Source organism: Petromyzon marinus, chromosome 4 (assembly GCF_048934315.1).
Source record: "Petromyzon marinus isolate PM22_M1 ecotype Great Lakes invasive population chromosome 4, UKy_Petmar_22M1.pri1.0, whole genome shotgun sequence".
Classification (NCBI taxonomy): domain Eukaryota; kingdom Metazoa; phylum Chordata; class Hyperoartia; order Petromyzontiformes; family Petromyzontidae; genus Petromyzon; species Petromyzon marinus.
The window spans coordinates 19493051-19512524 of record NC_133670.1 but is presented as its reverse complement, the minus strand read 5'-3'; the positions used below and the strand labels follow the sequence as shown (position 1 = coordinate 19512524).

The 19474-nt window shown below is 44.2% G+C and overlaps 1 protein-coding gene across 2 annotated transcripts in view; it reads right to left on the bottom strand.

The window, feature by feature from the left end:
* Positions 1 to 19474, bottom strand: part of LOC116938525 (uncharacterized) — a 34188-nt gene that overhangs the window by 1816 nt on the left and 12898 nt on the right. Inside the window, exons 6-20 of one of the 2 annotated variants that reach the window (XM_032945695.2) lie at positions 14797 to 14944; positions 12116 to 12265; positions 11637 to 11690; positions 10988 to 11196; positions 9668 to 9761; positions 9482 to 9563; positions 8265 to 8411; positions 7643 to 7914; positions 6123 to 6540; positions 5115 to 5214; positions 4677 to 4751; positions 4228 to 4390; positions 3508 to 3549; positions 2137 to 2256; positions 988 to 1176 (exon numbers count right to left, since the gene is read on the bottom strand). In XM_032945695.2, the coding sequence (XP_032801586.2) occupies positions 988 to 1176; positions 2137 to 2256; positions 3508 to 3549; positions 4228 to 4390; positions 4677 to 4751; positions 5115 to 5214; positions 6123 to 6540; positions 7643 to 7914; positions 8265 to 8411; positions 9482 to 9563; positions 9668 to 9761; positions 10988 to 11196; positions 11637 to 11690; positions 12116 to 12265; positions 14797 to 14944 (2263 nt within the window). The remainder of the gene's footprint in view (positions 1 to 987; positions 1177 to 2136; positions 2257 to 3507; positions 3550 to 4227; positions 4391 to 4676; positions 4752 to 5114; positions 5215 to 6122; positions 6541 to 7642; positions 7915 to 8264; positions 8412 to 9481; positions 9564 to 9667; positions 9762 to 10987; positions 11197 to 11636; positions 11691 to 12115; positions 12266 to 14796; positions 14945 to 19474) is intronic. The other variant, XM_032945696.2, reaches the window with a different exon arrangement.

Sequence of the window (19474 nt, the reverse complement as noted above, 5' to 3'; positions counted from 1 at the left end):
AAGTCAGAATCGTGTTTTGATCATGAAGTTATTTTCTTTACGGAACTCATTCAATCCATGCACAACGTATGGAGCATCCTGTCACATTCCCATAATATCGAATGACAATATTTCGCACAGGTCAAATGCGGGTTGTTTTGTCCTATTTCCCCAATTTTATTACAATTGTTCTGTCCGTGTCATGCCACACATGTTCATTTCACAACGGTTGCAGAGGTGTGCATTAACTAACATATGAAAATATCCCATGGAAGTTGATATCACAGATATATCTAGAGGTGACCTCTTATGCACACTAGGAAGAGCTGCTTCATATGCACCCTTAAAAAAGTTGGTCGATAGAGAAAATGAAAATTTAGTTTCTGTCACACCTAGGCTTTTTGCCAAATTCAGTAATTTTTTTTTATCTTCATATAATCGCTTTTTTTTAAAGTCATCGGTGAGCAAGAGCAACAATCGAATGTGTATGCTCTCCAATCTCCATGTTCTCTTCCTGTCTCCAAGTGTAATTTGAAGTATACACCTCTTTCTACACTTCTTTGCACACATTCATCCAGCAGTGTATACATCACAGCGCGGTTTGGCTACTATGGTCCGAGAGAAGTGCAACATACGTACATATATCACAGCTGACGATGGCAATTACGTCTAATCATGTTATTAAGTCACTAGCGCCTTGAAGAAAATCGCTATCATCTTTAAAAAAATCGTTGAACGTTGGTTGTCGGATGTGGTGGAAGATGCCAAGAGAGGTTGACTACCGACACCGATACGGGCCGTCTCTGGCAACACCGCCGAGCCACTGCTGATGACAAGTGCAGGCCCTCGGCGAGCAAGGATTTCAAAATAGGAGGCCCATGTCACTTGTGCTGATACACATGCCCTTTGGACTTCCGAACGTGAACAAATCTGGACACGTTTGTATACGCGTAACAAACGTTACACGCTCGTGACTCCGCGTGCCGGGCGTGATGTTTCTCCGCACACCTTCAGCTTGTTGATGTCCAGCTGCAGAAGATACTCCCCAGTGACATTCTTCTCCTCGAACTGCTGCGTGTACTGCTGCATGCCCAGGACCATGAGCCACTGGCACACCTGCTGTGACGTCCACTCCTCCACCTCACGGTTTTGCCAGTGATGACCCCGAGAAGGGGACGGCTCATCCTTGGCTCCAGGCTGACGACAAAAGGAGTTTAGGCACAAGGTTAATGCATTCAGTCCACTCTCTTCATAATTGTAAAGGTAGCACAAATACAGAACAGTCCGCCCTCACATCCTGCCTTGATGCAGTGTCAGCTCGGATTGGTTATAACTGCAGCTAAATGTATCCAAAAGATAAAGTACTTGCTGTAATTGGCAAAGAAAGTAAAGAACCCAGTTTGAGTGTAAACCTCCTAACCTGTGACAATAATCAGTTGAAGAGAGTCCAAAACTTTGGAATTATCATTGATTAAAAGCTCTAATGCTTTCTCCACACATCACAATCTGCAGGACTTCTAACTGCGCAACATTTCCCACAGCTGCTGCCGAGACCTTAAACCGTGCCGTCATCACAACTTGACTAGACTATTGCAACTCTCTCCTATACGGCTTCCCCAATTCCCTAGTCTCCGAACTCCAGGTGATCCAAATTGCTGCTGCTAGTCTTCTCACCCACACCTGTAAAGCCGCTCACACCAACACACCAATCCCTCCACTGGTTCCCAATCCAATCCCAGATCGAACTCACCATCTTAAAGATCCTCCATGGACTCTCCCCCGCCTACAACTCCCCACTGATCTCACTCGGCTCCCGTCCATGCACTCTACGCGTCAGCAACTAAGGCTCTCAGCTGAAGCCCCCAGTCAACCTTCAATAAGTGGGAGGTCGATCATTCTCGTCTACTTCCCCTTAGTCTGGAACTCCCTTCTCCAAGTCATGCACGCTGTCGACTCTGCGTCCCGGTTCAAATTCAGGGTTAGGACTTGTAATTTGTTTTCCTCTGGCTATAGCCGATTGCCGTCCCTATAAATAAAATACGGCCACTGTTTCTGTACAGAGACAGCCTTGAAAGAAAGACACTTTGAGACGATGTAAATCTAGAAAGTGTTGTACTCTTGTGTTGTACAGGCTTGTGTGTGTGCGTGCGTGTGCACCTGGCTGGCAGCAAGGACGAATGTGTGCGAGTGGCCCGTGGCCTTGGGCTCCGTGATCATGCCGGGCAGCTCTTCTGATGCGCCACTGCCGGGGCTGAAACTGCCACTGCCGGATGACCTCTGCGGAGCAAGCAACCACGCCGCCCCCACCAGCCACACAGGTTCAGTGCTCACCTCAGCCAGGTTACACTATCCACAACAAGCAACTTCATTTGATACATAAAAAGGAAATGGCTAGGAGTATAATTCTGTAGCAAAAAGTACACGAGACTCCTGCAATGTTTAACAAGCTCATCACCCGTCTACACAGTGCAAATGCATTCAAATACAAACACCAGAGAGAAAGCTAAACAATTGGATCACAGCCTCGTCACACCTTCCTAATAGATGGCCAGATTTTACATTAACTCTTGTCTAAATTTTGATTATATTCGAAAAAAATTAAAACATTGTGATTCTCAAAACAAGAAGACCACATGCATGCCATGTGGTATTTTAATTAAGCAGTCTGGTTTGCAACTCTGAAGCCAAATTAAACCCCTGCAGTGCAAATTATTTTAATAAAAACTAAGTTACCTTACAATTCCACTTCACTTATACATTCAATCATCATGGGATCAGTATGACAGGGGCGATGTGCACAAACAGTAGGCACGTTTTCAACAGTACATATAAAATAATGGGCGATGATTAAAATGTTACCTGCTGTTTGTACATGTGTGTCTCACATGATATGGTTGTTGCAATCCTGAGCAACAAAGGATCAATCGACACTCATCGAGATCAGTGCGAGTAATCTTTGATTGAACACAAGAGTCAAAACATTGAAAATATCTCTACAGCTTTTTAAACGCTTGAAAGACATGAAATGGTCAGGGTTGTGTTTGCCTAACAACGTCCATGTTACGGCTGTGATTTATTGTTGCTTTGTCGGCAAAGAGTTTAGGAATTCCACAACAAAAGCATGTGATCCACCACAGATCTCCTTCCGCCAGTTGGGAAATAACCACATTCAACAGAACCTGTAATGCTTCTCAAACGGTGTTTACGTACACACACAAAAAATACAAAATTGAGAGACATGCCCAGAGGGTGTAACAGTTAAAGTTAGAGCAGTAACTAGACCCCGCTTATTTTCAGCCAAACCATTTCTGGGTTTCAGCTGCCGGAGGCAGCCACGGTGAATGTGAATTGCACTGCATGCTGGTCAAAACTGCCTCATTAAATGGCCGACTATAACGCTATCCCAAAATGGTTTCAGAGCTGATAAACGGAGTTTGTTTATGCCCCCAAGTATGGTACAAGCTGACCATGCACATCACAGAGCATGCACGAGTGTATAGCAACCGCACGGACATCTGTGTACTATACCCTCAGTGAACGTCTGAAGAAGGACGTGAGAGCTGAGGTCGTCTGAACGAAACAACCAACATGGCCACGTCAATGTGGATTTGAGAACGGTACATCCTGAGCTCTCAGTTTAACTGCATAATGTACAAAACAACTTAATAGTAAGACATGAATATCACTTTTAAGCAACTGGCAACAACTTTAAAGAAACATTAAAAAAATCTATGAAACAAGACACATGTGAAGGCATTATTTAAATGTCTCATAAAAGTCCATAGTAATGGTGTACAATACCAGATATTGAATGCATATCCATATTCTCTCATCCTTGGATTCATGACACAGTGACCCCCCACCCCTTAACCCCCACCTCAGCAATGAGTGGGACAGGCTGCACTTTGGCCTTGCTGCGGCCTGCTGTTGCAATCGAGCAGGGCCTGCTGATTTAACCCAGTGACTCTACAATTCTTTGACTATAATAGGGCTGCATTAATGTATGACATGACTAATGAAACATAATAAAAGTAGAGGTATCCCAAGATGCTAATAACTCGGAAATGTAGTTAGGCCACATTAATATTGAGAGAGAAAACGCATCCATGATCTTCACACACAAAAAAAAACACACACACTAGTTCATGTTGAATGCTGCCACTAGAGAGTGAACCAATTAGTGTGGGGCCTTAGTCATCGTGGCACGCCCAGGGGAGGCTGTGCGCTTGCCCAGGCCTGGGTGGGTACCTTCTGGGGACTCCCCGCGGTGGCAGGGCTGCTCTCGGTGAACTCGTCCGAAGAGCCGGAGCCACGGCGGGTCCAGGGCATGCGCATGCACGAGGTGGTGACGGGCGGCGGCGGCTCGCGCTCCAACGTCGCGCTCCCTGCCCCGAGGCTCTCGTGGGAGTCTCTGCACAGGGGTCAGGGCGATGGTGGCGAGGTCATGTGAGAGGGGGTCACCCCGCGAGAGGTCACAGGAGGAGAGAGGCACGTTTCACACGGGGTCAAAACTAAAATGGTAGTGAAAAGGGGTTACGTGTTCTGCTTCAGAATCACTTGGGAGTTACTCTTCTCACATCATAGACCATGCGGAAACTTTAGCTGATGTATTAGCTTCTGTTTTTTCGGGCATACAACTGTGTAATATTATCCTGTTGTAATCTTGACAATCCAATGTAGTTTATTGGCATGCTCACTTGCTCGCTGCAGAGTAACGGTTGGGGTGTCTTTCAGACTTTTTCCCTTTGCCCATGGAACGTCGCAGTGGGGCCCTAAGTCAAGAGAGAATACATGAGGACAAATGAGAGATGGGAGCACGAACCACAATTCACACTGGACTGGGACATGTTATCATAAATGTAGTCTTGGTCATTTCCACAAATGTTTACAAGTTGTGTACCTACAGAGAAAATAACATCGCTTGTAATTTACATTTTTACAAAGCATATCACTCCTGTTCGCAATGTTACATCCAGATAAGGGTTTAAAAAAAAATGTAACACAACAAATTAGCTTTTTATGATGACAAATAATTACGTTACGTTATTTATTTCAGTTATTTATAATTAAATAGCAATAGACTTTGCTCACTGTGAATGAAGACCGGAACACCACATGGAATGCCACGGACTCACCCGAGGAACTTGAGCGGCCCCTTCCCCAGGGAAAGGCGCTCGCGGGAACCCACGCGCAGGGGCCCTTCTTCGCTAGCGGCACCATCCTTGTTCCTCTCGTCTGCCAGAGCAGCATCAGAAGCACACGCAGCACATGCAGCAGCAGCAGCACGCAGCACAGGCAGCAGCACGCAGCACCACGCAGCAGCACACGCATTCAGCAGCACGACCACATCAGCACCAGGTGATCTCACCGCTCCAGCCGAGCGAGCTTTCAAGTTACTTGTTTTAATTTACTTGTTTATAGTTTTATTCAGCAGAGAGGCGAGCTGGTACCGCTGAGATCCTGAGTTCTCATAAGGGCTGGCCGCCCTTGCTTAAACGGCCTTCTCAAGCATGGCAATTTGCTGGCCTCAGTCCAGTCAACAATGACAAAACCGTCGAATTAAATTTGGGCTTGTACTTAATTCGGCTATATTATAGCGCTGAAATTTTATTATGTTGGTTTGACTGTCATGCGATGAATAATCTCATAGCAGAGTGTATTGGAAAGCATGTCTATTGTGTAAATAATAAATAGGCCACTGGAAGGATGTTTGAAGGATAAGGTCTATGAAAATAATAATAATAATCTTCTGCAGCTCTCTTGTCACATGAGATGCATTGTTTCTGTCACATTTCTGAAGGCATTATTTGTCTCATGATATGATTTGGAAATGGAGAAAAGACAAGCAACATAATTTCACTCAGCAAAATACATTCCCCGAGGTGGAAAGGGTGTCCGTGGCATGCTGCCATGAATGTGATGACTCGTTAAAGGGCATGCTCTTTAAGTAATGTACAAGCAGGGATATTTAAATAAATATATATTGCATTGTACAAACACTTGCTGTCCTCTGAAGTATTTTAGTTTTGAGAACATTTAAATCAACAGGAATATAGAGAAATACTTTCCCTCTCAAGTTCTTCCCGCACCTCCGATTACCACGGTTGGCTACGTACGGTGCGAAACAAGTTCAACATACATACCCTTTGACTTTTTCTTCTTTTGCTGGGGTGTGGTGTCGCCATTCTTGGCCTCTGCTGCCGCCGCGGTTGTTTTTCCACCGCCAAGCGAGGCATCGGCGGCAGTGGCAGATTTAGCCGACAGCTCCCCCATGACACGCGTGTACACAGGCAAAGAAGAGAGCGCCTGTGCGGGAGTGTACCGTGGCACGGCCGTCACTGCTGGCCCTGCCAACTCATCTGCAGCTGGGTTTGTTTCCGGTGCAGCTGCCCGCGCCAGGCCAGGCTCCGATGTGTTGCGAGGCTCGAGGGAGCCCCTGGGTTCTGGTGCCTCACGCTGGGCGAGGCTCGAGCCTGACATCCCAATCGCCATTACTGCTGAGAGCATGTCAGAATCTTCACCGCCAGTCTCCCCACGTGCCTCGGAGCCAAAGGTCTCGTTCTGCGGAGAAACTAGGCTTTAGTTGCTCACGCTATGCCAGGTTTTCGAAGGCGGCCGTCGACGCGATACATTCGATCGTGAGGAAATGGAACGTGTCGACAGCTGCCGCGAGAAAAACAGCTGTACATGCAGATTGTTGTGAAACGACATTCAATAGTGACTCGAGAAATCGGTTTAAAACACAAGTGTGGCAAGTTGGTTTACACATAATAAAGGTTTTTGGGTTAGATCGCGTTATTTACAAATTATAGTTTATGACCACCAACTCCTGGTTTTCAAACCAAACCCAAATAATGTTAGCAAATGTCATTCATCTAAATATATATATTTTTTATGGCAATGTCTGTTTCAGAAATATTGTGTACTTAGCAGAACAAGCCCCCTCCCTCCCCACTAGGGCACCACTAACCATACTTGTTGACCCAGGTCACTCTTATAAAAGAGACCAATCTAAATGAGTTCTCATGTGGTTAAATCATTAATCAGCTATGCTTTATCCACTGCAAGATGAAGGCCTCCACATAACATCTGCATCCTTCACAAACCTGCGATGCCACAATCTATCCCCGTTCCGGCACACAAGCCGATGTCCATCGCTCCATCTCCATGTTAAATTGCCGTCCATTGGCTGTCATTGCAACGTCAGTCTCATCCGTCGGCCATATTCCCTTTCTAGCAGTGTCCTGTTCAAGCCCATCTATATACCGTCCTTAACAGTCAACATGTCTCTTATCTTTAGTTTTTTCCTGTGATCCATGAGCTCTTCTCTTCACGAAAGTTAATTCCTTTTAAATGTCTTTGAAATTAAAACTGATTTTTCTTTTTTAAACACAAAGGAAGCCGCTGGTATTCCTCATCAAGATGATTCCTGATACGTTTTGAATCGATTATCCGATTGCTCACGTGAAAACATTTTAACAAAATTGATTTATTAATAGGTTTGAACATGGTAAGTGTTCCAAAAAAACACACAGATCTATTACAGCAATATACACTGTAAATAAAGCTAATGGTTACTCCTGGAGAAAAATGCATACAGCGGGATGAATTATTGAGCAGGCACATAATCTCGGCAATAAAGCGGAGTTGGCCGTGCACTCACTGCTCGAAGGACTGCATCCTCCGTGGGACCGGCAGCCTGCTCCGGAGTGCCGCCCTCCCGGGTCGCCCGCAGTGGGGTCGTGCTCTCCGGCGTCGCGTGCACTGCGTTCGCCCGCACCGGGGTGGCCCGCTCTGGGGGCGCTTCCTCAGGGGTCGCGCCCCGCAGCAGCATACGTGTTGGCTGCTTGCGCTTTGCCTTCACCAGGAGCTGCACCTTGGACTTGTGAGCGCTGCTGTCCAGACGTTGTGTCTGGGGCACGAGGTCATCGAAGTCTGCATGCAATCCCACACACACACACCCAAGCGTACTAATCGGTACCTTTTGGTTCCGGTTCTGTTTATCTCACTCGTTTCTCTTGCTTTCATCTCACTAATCTGTATCTCTCAAGCCCTGGTGGGCCATGGCTGAATGGGCAGCTGCAACAGCCTGCACAGGCCACATCTGGCCCATGGGCCGCTGGTTGAAAAAACATTGCTATAGAGCAGAAGGCATCCAAAGCAAGCTAGGATACCTCAATGCAAACCTTCATTGAAACATTTAAGATACTAGAATAAGAAACTACTTTTTTAATATAATTTATAGATGGCATCTGAATCAATGGCAGCTCTGCTTAGTGTCGTACCTGTGACTGGAACAATGGATACAGCTCCAACTGTGTCCTGCTTATTTTCTCCTTGGGATATCACAGCTTCTTCATACACCAATGGTAGGATATCATTCTGACCAACGTTAGAAACCTCTGAAATCTTGACAGCAGAGATGCCAATTTCTGTAAGACAATCAACAAGCATAGTGTATAGAGTATATAATGTAAAGTTTAGTATACAGTGTCATCGCTTATGTAACTAAATCAAGATACCACCAGGGATCTGTATTTTTTAACCAAATGTCCATCCACTGATATTAAACACAGCCCAAATACTTAATTAGTTGCAAGAGTGCCGATTAATTATCAAGGTCATTGACAAACTCTCAATCTCTCCCCAACCAAAACACCCTACACTCACCTGTCTCACGACCGTCCATGGCAACGGTACGTTTCATTACCGTCGGCAGAAGTTCTCACGCGCGCATAAAAAGCACTCGCAGTTTCACGAGACTGCCGAAACATTAAAACATTGGCAGTAGATGCCAGCGTGGAGGCCTAGCAGGGCGAGGCGTACAGTGTAAGGTGAGAACCGCTGTAAGGAATCACGGAGCAAGCAGTCTGCAGCGACCGCAGCTTCCAGTATAGCAGCCCAGGCTGGCGGCATGCAGCGCACGCGCTGGCGACATGCAGCGCACGCGCACGTACGATCGATGGAGGCATGCGCTGAGCCGGGTGGCGAGCCCAGGGTCTCAAGCGCTGGGTGGGCGACCACTGTCATCATCATCTCCTCAGGAGTAGACATTTTTTTTTTTTCCCTTAAGGTTTAAACCAAAAAAGTGTTACATCTTATTACGTCGTATCATTCTTACGCTAGTTTGCCCAGAAAGCCTCGCTTAGGAGTCAAGACTCGTTTCCTAGGGGGTCCTGCCCAAGATGGGAATCATAACCCAGGCCCCTCTTGCTGCGAGGCACGAGTGTGACGGCTTCTTGATTGCATTAACGTACCAGAGCATAAGCCATATCTTTTCGCATCAAACGCCAGGTAAATAGTTTCAGTAAAAATTACGCTAGCATAATATTCATGCAAAAGCACAGAACACATTGCAAAGCACGTATAATATTAGCGGACGTTTTCTTCCAATACCATGGAAGTAACTTTAAATTTAAAAAAAACATATCACTTTGCAATGCCATTAAATACGACACTCAGAAGCATAAAAATAAACTGCAATAAAAACACACACACACACCACTGGGGGCTGCTTCTCGTGCCTCACGGGAGACTTCCGGAGGCTTCATGAAGTCAGCCTTCGCCTGGTGCAGTGCTGCCATCTGCAGGAGGCACACAAAGCGCAAATCAACGCAACCGCACGCAAAAAAAAACAAGAAATCCGAGGCTACAATTGGGACGACGAAAGTTGTTGCGGCCCTTTTACCTTCTCCACGCGCCCCTGCATCTGCTGCTCTTGCCTCTCCTTGAGCTCTTTGTTCGTTTGATCCATAGCCGTCTTGAACGATGCCGGCAGTGAGCTGCAAACCACAGAGCAAAGTTGAACTCGCAAAGCAGAAGAAGCGTTGTTACAAGCAACTAACAGCCCCGGGGTGGGGAGAGATCGGAGACGGAGTTTGCTCGGTCCGCTTCATTCATCTGCCTCAAATCGCAAGCATTTTAGCTTCTCACTTCCTGAGAACTGCTTTTTGTGTTCAGTTCGTCAACCTTCCCCCGCACCTCCGATTGGTACGGTTGGCTACGTACGGTGCACGAAAAGACGTTCAACATACATACGACGACATGTTATATACACGTGGCATAAAAATAAATGAACACATCATGTCAACACGAGCAGTCATCGGGGTATCCACCAAACGTGCTCGGTAGGGCTAAATTATCGATATACAGATTTCAACACCGATTCACATTCACACCTTTTAAGACAGCAAATATGCTTCTCTTAAAATCTACGACAAACACCTCGTTCTCACTATCTAAACTTTACATGCAGATAATCCTACTTCTAAGATCTTTTTTCTTTACCTCTGTTACGATAACTTTTTGTTGTCTATACCTTTTGTTTTGATACCACTTCTAAATGTGCTTGTTCGTGATTTAGCCTTTCACGCGATTATGCATAGAAGCACTGTACAGCACAGATGCAAATACCATGAACGATGCTGTAAAACAAACTGAACTTATGATAAATACCAATAGTCGCACGAAGGCTCTCCATTATTCACAAGCAACATTTTAAAGGAGCAGACATTAAAAAAACAGGTCCACTTGGTTACAATGTGCTATACCGGAGACAAAGGTCTACAGGATTAGTTTAAAGCAGTTAATGCCTTTTTGCTACTATGGGATTAGTTTAAATCCTGAATGCCTCTCCGATACAATAGAAACACATCCACCCGGATAATATAAAGTCTGGGCTCAATTCCCGGGGCATTTTCTGGAATGTATACCTCTCCGAGTTTCACTAGCATGTGCTAGATATGTAAAGTATGTGCTTTTTAATGGTACTTGCTTCATGCATTAGTCATGAGCCTGCTTTTGGGTTACTTTTAAATCAGATTGTAATATGCGATTCTGTAAAAAAATATTATGCAAGGCACTTTGAGTTACCATTCCATTTAAGCGCCCGATAAATACAAAACCTTATCCTCATTGCGATAATTAACACCCCCTTGCTGATATGTGCCCAATTAAACCAAGGTTTGGTCCTCTTTTTAACTCCGTGCTGCCAGGCTGCGCTTCATACCCAAGCAGCTCCTGCGGCAGCAGCATGACGAGGTGCGTGTACTTGGAGCTCAGATCGTCGTAACGCAAGCGGCTCTCCTTCAGGAGCTCCTCAGCATCTCGGCTCTGCCCCTGCAGCCGCCCTGCTTCCTCACGATTGTCCTGGATTGTCCCGAGAAGCATCGTCTTTTCCCGCCTCCACTCCTGCTTCTCTTTCTCCAGTTCTTTTACCTTAACGACAAGGGAACACGTCACATCAGTAGCCCCACGGGCCTCCAGATGACCTCGATTTCAGCCTGCTGGCACGGCGAATTTTGCAGCGAAATACAAATCAACTCAGTGCAAGTTACAAGCCTTGATGGCCACCACTGTGTCAGTCTCACACACAGCTGATTTCGTTACACTTATGCTTTTCAGTTACACTGTATGCATGTGAATGGCAAAAAAAGCTGCATCTATATGCCCAGAAAACAAGGTGATGTGGCACAGTATCTCTGTTTAAAGGACCGCACAGGAATATTGATGTTAGATTGCACATCAAATTATTACATTTACCATGGTCAGATGACTAATTTGTGACAAAACGTCTACATTTATCACAGGGGTGGTATTCACTGAATGGCTTCTGTACTTGTGCAATTAAATAAATTATCTCAATATAAATGTTTTACCTTTTGCATCAGTGTTGATATTTCTCTTTCCTTTGCAGAATGTGCGTTTTGCAACTGAGAAAGAGCAATGCATGAAAATAAATGTCTTCATCGTGCACAGTACTGCAATGAAACTGGTTTCTGTTTCAGTTTGCATGGCAAACTGTGGAGACAATGACCACTGTCCAGCATCTACCATCGCAAACAGCCCATGGCTTCTCTGCACACCTCACAACACGCGGTATAGCCTCTCAACGAAATAAATCGGGAGAGCAAACTCTCTCCACGTCATAAACAATTACAGAAATATTAAAACATTTTAAAGAAGCCTTTATAAATCCAAAAATCAATCCCATTATAAACTTAGTGCACAACACCGCATGCAATGACAAGGGTGCAATGGTTATTCAAACTCATTTCCACGGTTAAAGCCAAAGCCAAGCAGGCAAGAAATGGGGAGGAGGAAACGCTGCTCCCATGCACGTCCCCGCCGCACTCACATCTTCCAGGGCATTTGCCTGCGACGCGGCCTCCATGTCCGGCGGATGGAACAGCAGCTCGGTGGCGGGCAGCTCGCTGAGCTGGGTGACCATGCTGATGTGGTGACCGCCCAGGATCTCCTCGGCTTCGTCAATAGGACACGGCTCAGCCTGAAGGCACATTATGATGCTGCTCAGCCTGCAAGTGAGTCACAGCCACTGTTCATATCTAATTGGCATGCAGGCACGGGCAGCGCAGCAGCTCGGCCATTTCAAGTGCCTTAGTGCTGTACCTGCGCGCCACTGCAAATTGTTCAAGCGGCACATAAATCAATGGACATGTGCGCAAAGCGGCGCTCGTGCGGGGGGAGGGGGAGCGTACGGCACGTGATGCTTCTGTCGTGCTCAGCTGCGGGAAACGCGCCCTGCGATGGCTTTTTCCCTTTATCGCACGCCCACACGCGTGCTGTCGACTGCGCTAATTTCCCAACGCCGGGTGGAAGTGTACACCACGGCCCGGCAGACTGCACAACGCCACTGCCAAGCCTTGACAACAGCACGGGCCAATCCCCACCATTAGTCTCAAAAGGCACCGAGATTTTTTTTTAATGTATTGCTGAACTGAGAATCCATATCTCCGGGCCAGCAGCTACAATTTTACACCCTAGCATACAAGGTATGGTCAGATACATTTCCTGAAATACATTGTTGGATGAAATGTTGTACATAATTGGGATTTTTGTCATGCAAAATGTTATGCCAATTATTCAATATCGCCACACAAATACATTTTGCAAGGCATAAATGGATAAAGATAAATCTGACACTTCAATATGTAAACTGGAATGAAATGGCATGGCCTAAGGGAGATTAGGCACATAAACAGGGATACAAATAGAGACGGTTGGGGGGGGGGGCGGCAGAGGTAATCAGCAAGATGCAGAGAAAGATTAAAAAAGGGAGTCAGAAAGACAGCGACAGACAGAGGGGGAGAGATAGGAGACTGAGAGACAAAGAGACACAGAGAGGGACAGACAGAGACAGAGAGACACAGGTTAAGGAGGACAGACACAATTAGAGAAACAGAGACATCTCATATCCAAGAATATGAATCCCTGCAGTCACGAAAACTTTAAATCAGAGACATCTCAGTCAAGAAAAGAAAATCTGCTTCGATTTAGAAATTCGGCCAAATACATCGAGTTATTCGATATTCATAATCGTCAAATGTGCTTTTCGCTACACCCCAAGTAACCAACTACTCTATAGGAGAAGTAATACAACTGCAGAACAAGACAACAATCGATCATGTAGATGATGGATAAAGTATAATTTGGTCATTAGATCATGAAACAGTGTTAATACATGAAATCCTCACATAGTACAAAGAAAAATTATATAAGAACATTATAAGGTAAATGAGCAAAACAAAAGTCACGTTGGACGAGTTTGCTCAAAAAATGAGGTTTGTCGGAGGTGACTAGAAAACAACACGGTTTGTGTACATAGGGCAGTATTCATTGTTTTCTGTTGTAACTTGCTGACCCAGCAATACTGGATATCTGTGAAAAAATATCTCCATAGCTCATCAGATTCCTCCCGTCTAAAAAAAGAATCTGATTCTCAGTACGTAAATACGGATCAGGAACAAAACTGTCAAAATAAGAGATGGGGGTGAGTGAAAGTTGGAGTTTTATGGGGGGAAATCTGAAACTTAATCATGAAAAGCAACATACCGATGTGCCTAAATAACAACGTTTTTAATTGCCGTATATTACTTACTATGCGATATGAATCAGAAATATGGACAATGAGGGACACTGAACTAAATCTGGAGAGTGTGCAAAGAAACATTGCCTCATTGAACATTTTTGTTTGGAAGGTTTAGAGTATATAACATGACACTTGTTTGAACCCTTAAATGTTTTAAAGGATTTGCTGTATAGGTTCATTGGCCCTGGTAAATGTTTCATTAATCTTTTAAACAACATGTTACATTCACTACCAGACACTAATATGAAGTATGTTATGTAATCTACACATTACATGTAAATAGTCAACTGTCACCACTCTAATTTAGGTCTCCCAGCAGTGTCGATAGGTCTTCTCAAAAAGAGGTCTGATCAGAATGACGATATTACAGGTTTTTTTATTATCATAGTGCAGATGTGAGAAACGTAATCTTTCATCCTGCAAAAGTCGGCATCGGTGTAGTCATCTGGAGCTCCTGATTTATCTTGATAATTAAACAAATACATTATTCCGCTATATATATGCTCATATGCTGATGGTAAGAGCCATGCGGCTACAAGAGCACGCAGGTCATGCGGTAATTAATACAAAATTAAGGGCATGGTTTGTTTCTCAATACGCTATGAACCCGGCGACCCGAGGTCGATTGCCGGCTAACATCAGCGCAGAATATCTGAACCGTTCCTGGGCCTCTCATAGGTCGACTCAGTCTTAAAATTAGTTATCCGATGTGGTGTTACAAGCATGAGCACCGAGGGGAATACAAATGGGGCCGGGTGGGGTATTGCCCACACCACCCCGCTGTGCGCCATCCTGGCCTTCATTAGGTACTTGCTCACAACACTTGCCCCTACGGTCTGTATTTGTTTCTCAACAGCCAGCACCTTGATGTGTAACGCTCTACAGGTTTGGGAGGAATTACTCCTCCGAAGCGTTGCCCAATACCGTACTTCGTTGTCTTGCCCGCCGTCTGAATCGTTCGAGCTGTGATCCTGCTGAAGCGGCTCTTCTTGCTGCTTCTTCTCGGCGGGCAACGTCTGCATCAGGATACTGCACACGCTGTTCTTCTGGCCTTCTTGCTCACGGCCAATGAGGAACCTGCACACAGCCAGAAACACGGCACTGTTAGCTACTGATCCATTACTGGGCAGCCCCCCATTGTGTGCGCACTGCATGTGCACACGCATGCACTGCAGCCGTGGCCATCACGATACATTGTTGACAAATTACATATCACGTAAGCAGTTAATGGCATATACTGTATAGTATAAATGTGTTATATATGATAATTACCAAACACATTTATGACAGCATGTCGAGACGCAGTGTGGTGGCTAATGCATGCAGTATGAGATCGATGCCATGCCATGCGTGAATGTTAAAATTGGTGTTTGTACCAGGAACAGGTCTCCTTCTAGGTCAACTAGGTCTTAAATGAGTACCTGGTGCGGTGTGCTAAATCAGCAGCACCGTGAGAACTAAGTAGACCCCCACGATCCCGCATGCTGAGCTGGTCCTAATAGGTGCTCGCTAGCGGCACCTGTCCACAATATATAACAATGGTAACATTTACTACGGTATGTGTTTACGTATACAGCACTGTGCTGTGTAACCCATGACGTTAATATGAAACATAAAGCTATCGGAATGTGCGGGATATATGTAAACACTTTTAGAGCATCCTAAAGGCCACATGGGGAAAACAATATACGGCACATTAAATAAGAACAGTTTTTAAAATCAATGTTTTCACTGAGCAGATATGAAGATAAACGTGTTAATTGCCTGGCCTTCTTCGGAAAAGAATAAGGTATCTAGAGACATAATCTTAATTATTCTTGGTAAGTGGGATTGCATACTGGGGGAAGTGTGATGGAAATTCAATTAGTTTTAGAATTGACCGACTGAAGTGCAATGAGTGTTCTCATTGTATGGATATCCTATTCAGACTGCTCATTTAAATCCTGGAACATGTAAATGAGGCCGTGTGTAATTCTGATTGCATATATTTATTTGTTGTCATATATGTGTAGACACTCCTCACATTCCAAACATGGGAAAACAGCTATTCCATACTCACTATTCCTCCTCCTTCTACACGCAGAATGCAGTGATGGTGAGGATTTTAAAAGACAACCACATTTCAATGACACGCTTTTTCTCAAACGGAAGACACCCAGACACTTACCACACCGAGTGAGCAAACAAGTCGGCTTGGCACATGACTCAGACTACAGCCGGTACAAGAATGCATTTAACTGCACAACCTTCAACACCACCCCCCACTCGCCCTCAAAATGCCACGCATTGGACACTGGTCCAATGCTTTTCGTATCTGCATCAACATCTTCTCAATTATACAGGTTGCTGCAACTAAGGGGCATATTCCCAAACCACTAGGATTTCATTCCCGGGTGCTCTCTCTGAAACCACAAAGGCTGAAACAAGATCATGCCACTGCAGCCAACGTAAAGCCCTGCACACGTGTCGTCAAGTCTCACCTGTGTGCAGGTCACACAAGCAAAGTGGAGACTGACTGCATTTCATGCAGAATAATGTCCTGCCTTGTACGTCGTTGGAAACCAGAGAATGCCGTCGGAGATTCGCGGAAACACCTGAGAGGTGTTGGCAGTGCCAACTTCACCAAGCCAGTCACTGAACATATCACATCCACATTTCACAGCACACTGGCCCTGTTATCCGAACTTTACAAGACTCCTTCTGTCGCTAGCAGGCAGAGGCAAGGCTTCATCTTGAGGCTCGGAACCAACAAGCACCCTGGGCATCAACGCAAAACTTCTGCAAACCACTTCGACAAGTTGACGTCCTGACATACACGTGCGGGTTTCCACACAGCCCCATATATACATACAGTATCTGGCCAAGGCCCCTCATGCATTGGGAGAGCTTGTTTAAAAAAAACAAGTTTCATTCATCGATTGCCTTTGAAAGTCCCAATCACCACAATTCCCAACATAAGAGGAATTGTAGGCATGGAAGTTTTTTTTTTATATAGATATGGGACATGAAGATTGTTTATACACGAAATGAATACTGTAATATCATAAAAAAAACAATTGTCCAGCATTACACATAGCTCATTTTACACATGCAGAACATCAGAATACATCTACGGTTCTGGCGTATTAACATTAATCCTTAATTGCATCAGCTTTACCTACAATTGTCACATTCGCACTCGTTACACACCAAAGTGCTCGCCACAAATGAACCACAACACCTTGTTGACCTCGTCCAGGAGCAATACATCATCACACAACCCCCGGTCATCCTCGCAGCGGCTTTTGGCTAACCATCGAACAAAGACTGGAGCAATGCACTCTTAAATCTAGATTGAAAACTAATTTCTTTCGAACTACTTTGTGTGTTTAGTTTTGTTGTGCTTCCCTGCACCTCCGATGAGCACGGTTGGCTACGTAGTGCTAAAAGACGTTCAACATACGTAGACCTGCTGAATGGAAAGCCAACACAACAAAACTCAGCACCACACTTAATAACAAAGCTCACTGCACTTCAGTCAAAACAGTCACACAGTAATGAAACCTATTGCACTAAGTCATACAATACAAATATGCACCCACTATAAAACCCCACCGACCTGTATGTACATCTCTCTGTAAACCTATTTTCTGAAGGCCAGATATTGAGACAGAGATATTCCCTTCCAAACCCTGAATGTAAAAAAAACCTATCTATTTGTTTTTATTTAACCTGTTATGTACAAGTTCACTGAAGCAAAAAGTCCATACATTATTGTGCACAGTGCAGTGTGTCCAAATGGTTTAAGGAAATACAAAGTTCTTGCTTCAATGAACTTAAAGAATGGATAACACGTTCATTTACAAAAAATACGTCCTTGTCACGATAAGAGGGAAAAAATAATCTTAACAAGATGTCTTAAATGTAAGTCGGCAAGATCTACTTCTAAGATTTACAAGCAAAATAATTATAAAATGTACAAAAATAAACGCACATCAAAGAGAAGGGGACAAACATAAAACAATCTATCTAACCGGGTAGTTTAAATATGCCACAATATTATTTGGCTCTACTTTATTTACAAAACCACCTTGTTTTCAATTGCAATATTTAAATGTGGACAGGAATTTCAATGATAACCTTTAAGTTAATCCCTGAACAGGACAATTAATTTGGATCGCTCATCAGTAAGAGTAATGGAGTAAATCAACTCCTTTAAAAAGAGTTTTTTTAAACAACGGTTTTATTTTAAAGTGCACTAAAAAGTAAATAACTCGATTGTACAACGGGAAGTGGACACCTTAACTACAAGAGACACGTGGCGCCTGCTTCTAGGGCGAGCCGATTCCACAGTTTAGGGACCGTGGCGTTTTTCACCTGCACAAAAAATATATAATTAATATGCCGTCCATTAAAAAATTGTAATTACTTGAAAGGAGGCAATTAATTGATGCCATGCATTGTCACCGGATCCGAGCACGTGTGCAAAATTTGGAATTGATTGGACAACATAAAGTAGACCAACTTTTGATAACGAGATTTGACCACGATGACACAGCTTTCAAGTTAAGTAAAGCCGTTGAAATAAAAAAAAAACTCCTTTGCTCAACACAATGAGTTTCAAAACACGTGCCTTCATTTGGCACCGCGTACCATATCCTCTGCAGTAAGCCAATTAAAGCATATGAATGAATGGTCACTGGTTTACATGGAAAACTAAATAAGCAATTTAGAATTTGACCTGATGATGCCAATTTCAAAATTTGAAAATATTTGTTTCGTAATTAGTTGTAGCACTCGCCCAGATAAAAAAAATAAACCCTGGTAATGTATAGAATGTTTTTACTGTGCTGCTACTGTAGACACTCTTCCTCTGTACCTGCTGGTCTGTACGATTTTAAAATTAGTTTTAATGACATGTTAAGACAGATAACAGGGTCACAGTTTGTAAAAGGTGATTAAACAAGGTTCTGGACAAATGACATTCCAAGGACTTCCTCGTGCGTTTCGCCGACTCGAAAATACGTCACGAAGAGCTAAAAAAAAAGAGACTCAGGTTTCCACCCGCACATCATTGGAAAGGGTGGAACATTTCAGATTGATTTGCTCAGCACCGTTTTGACTTTTTGACTCTTTAAATATCTGCCATGATTTGACGCTGTTCCAAACACCTAATTGCAAGTGCTGTGCTTTGTGCATGATCTTTGTTCATATAGTTTTAGGTTGAAATGTGTAAACCCACCCAAAAAAGGAAATTAAATCAATGGAAAGTGGACTAGGGAAGCATCCCACAATTTTGTAATTGTACATTTTTGTGATTTAACTCCCCAACACACTGGTGTGCTGTACTTGTAACGAATTGGCATGTGTTTACGTAACAAACCTTACTAATTAGCTTTGTCGGGTGGTGGGCAGGTTTAACGACGCATTTATATTTACGTGATTTAACCCATAAAAAACTCTTATGGATCCCACAATTGTAAATATTTCCCCTAAAGTGTTTCATGAAAGACGTTATGCTATGTGGAAAGATGACACTGCTCCGCCAAAGTAGTGGGTACAGAGTCTTTTTTAAATTGAATACACTGAGTACCTGGGAGTCAAAAGACCTTGAAAAGCTTGTTGACC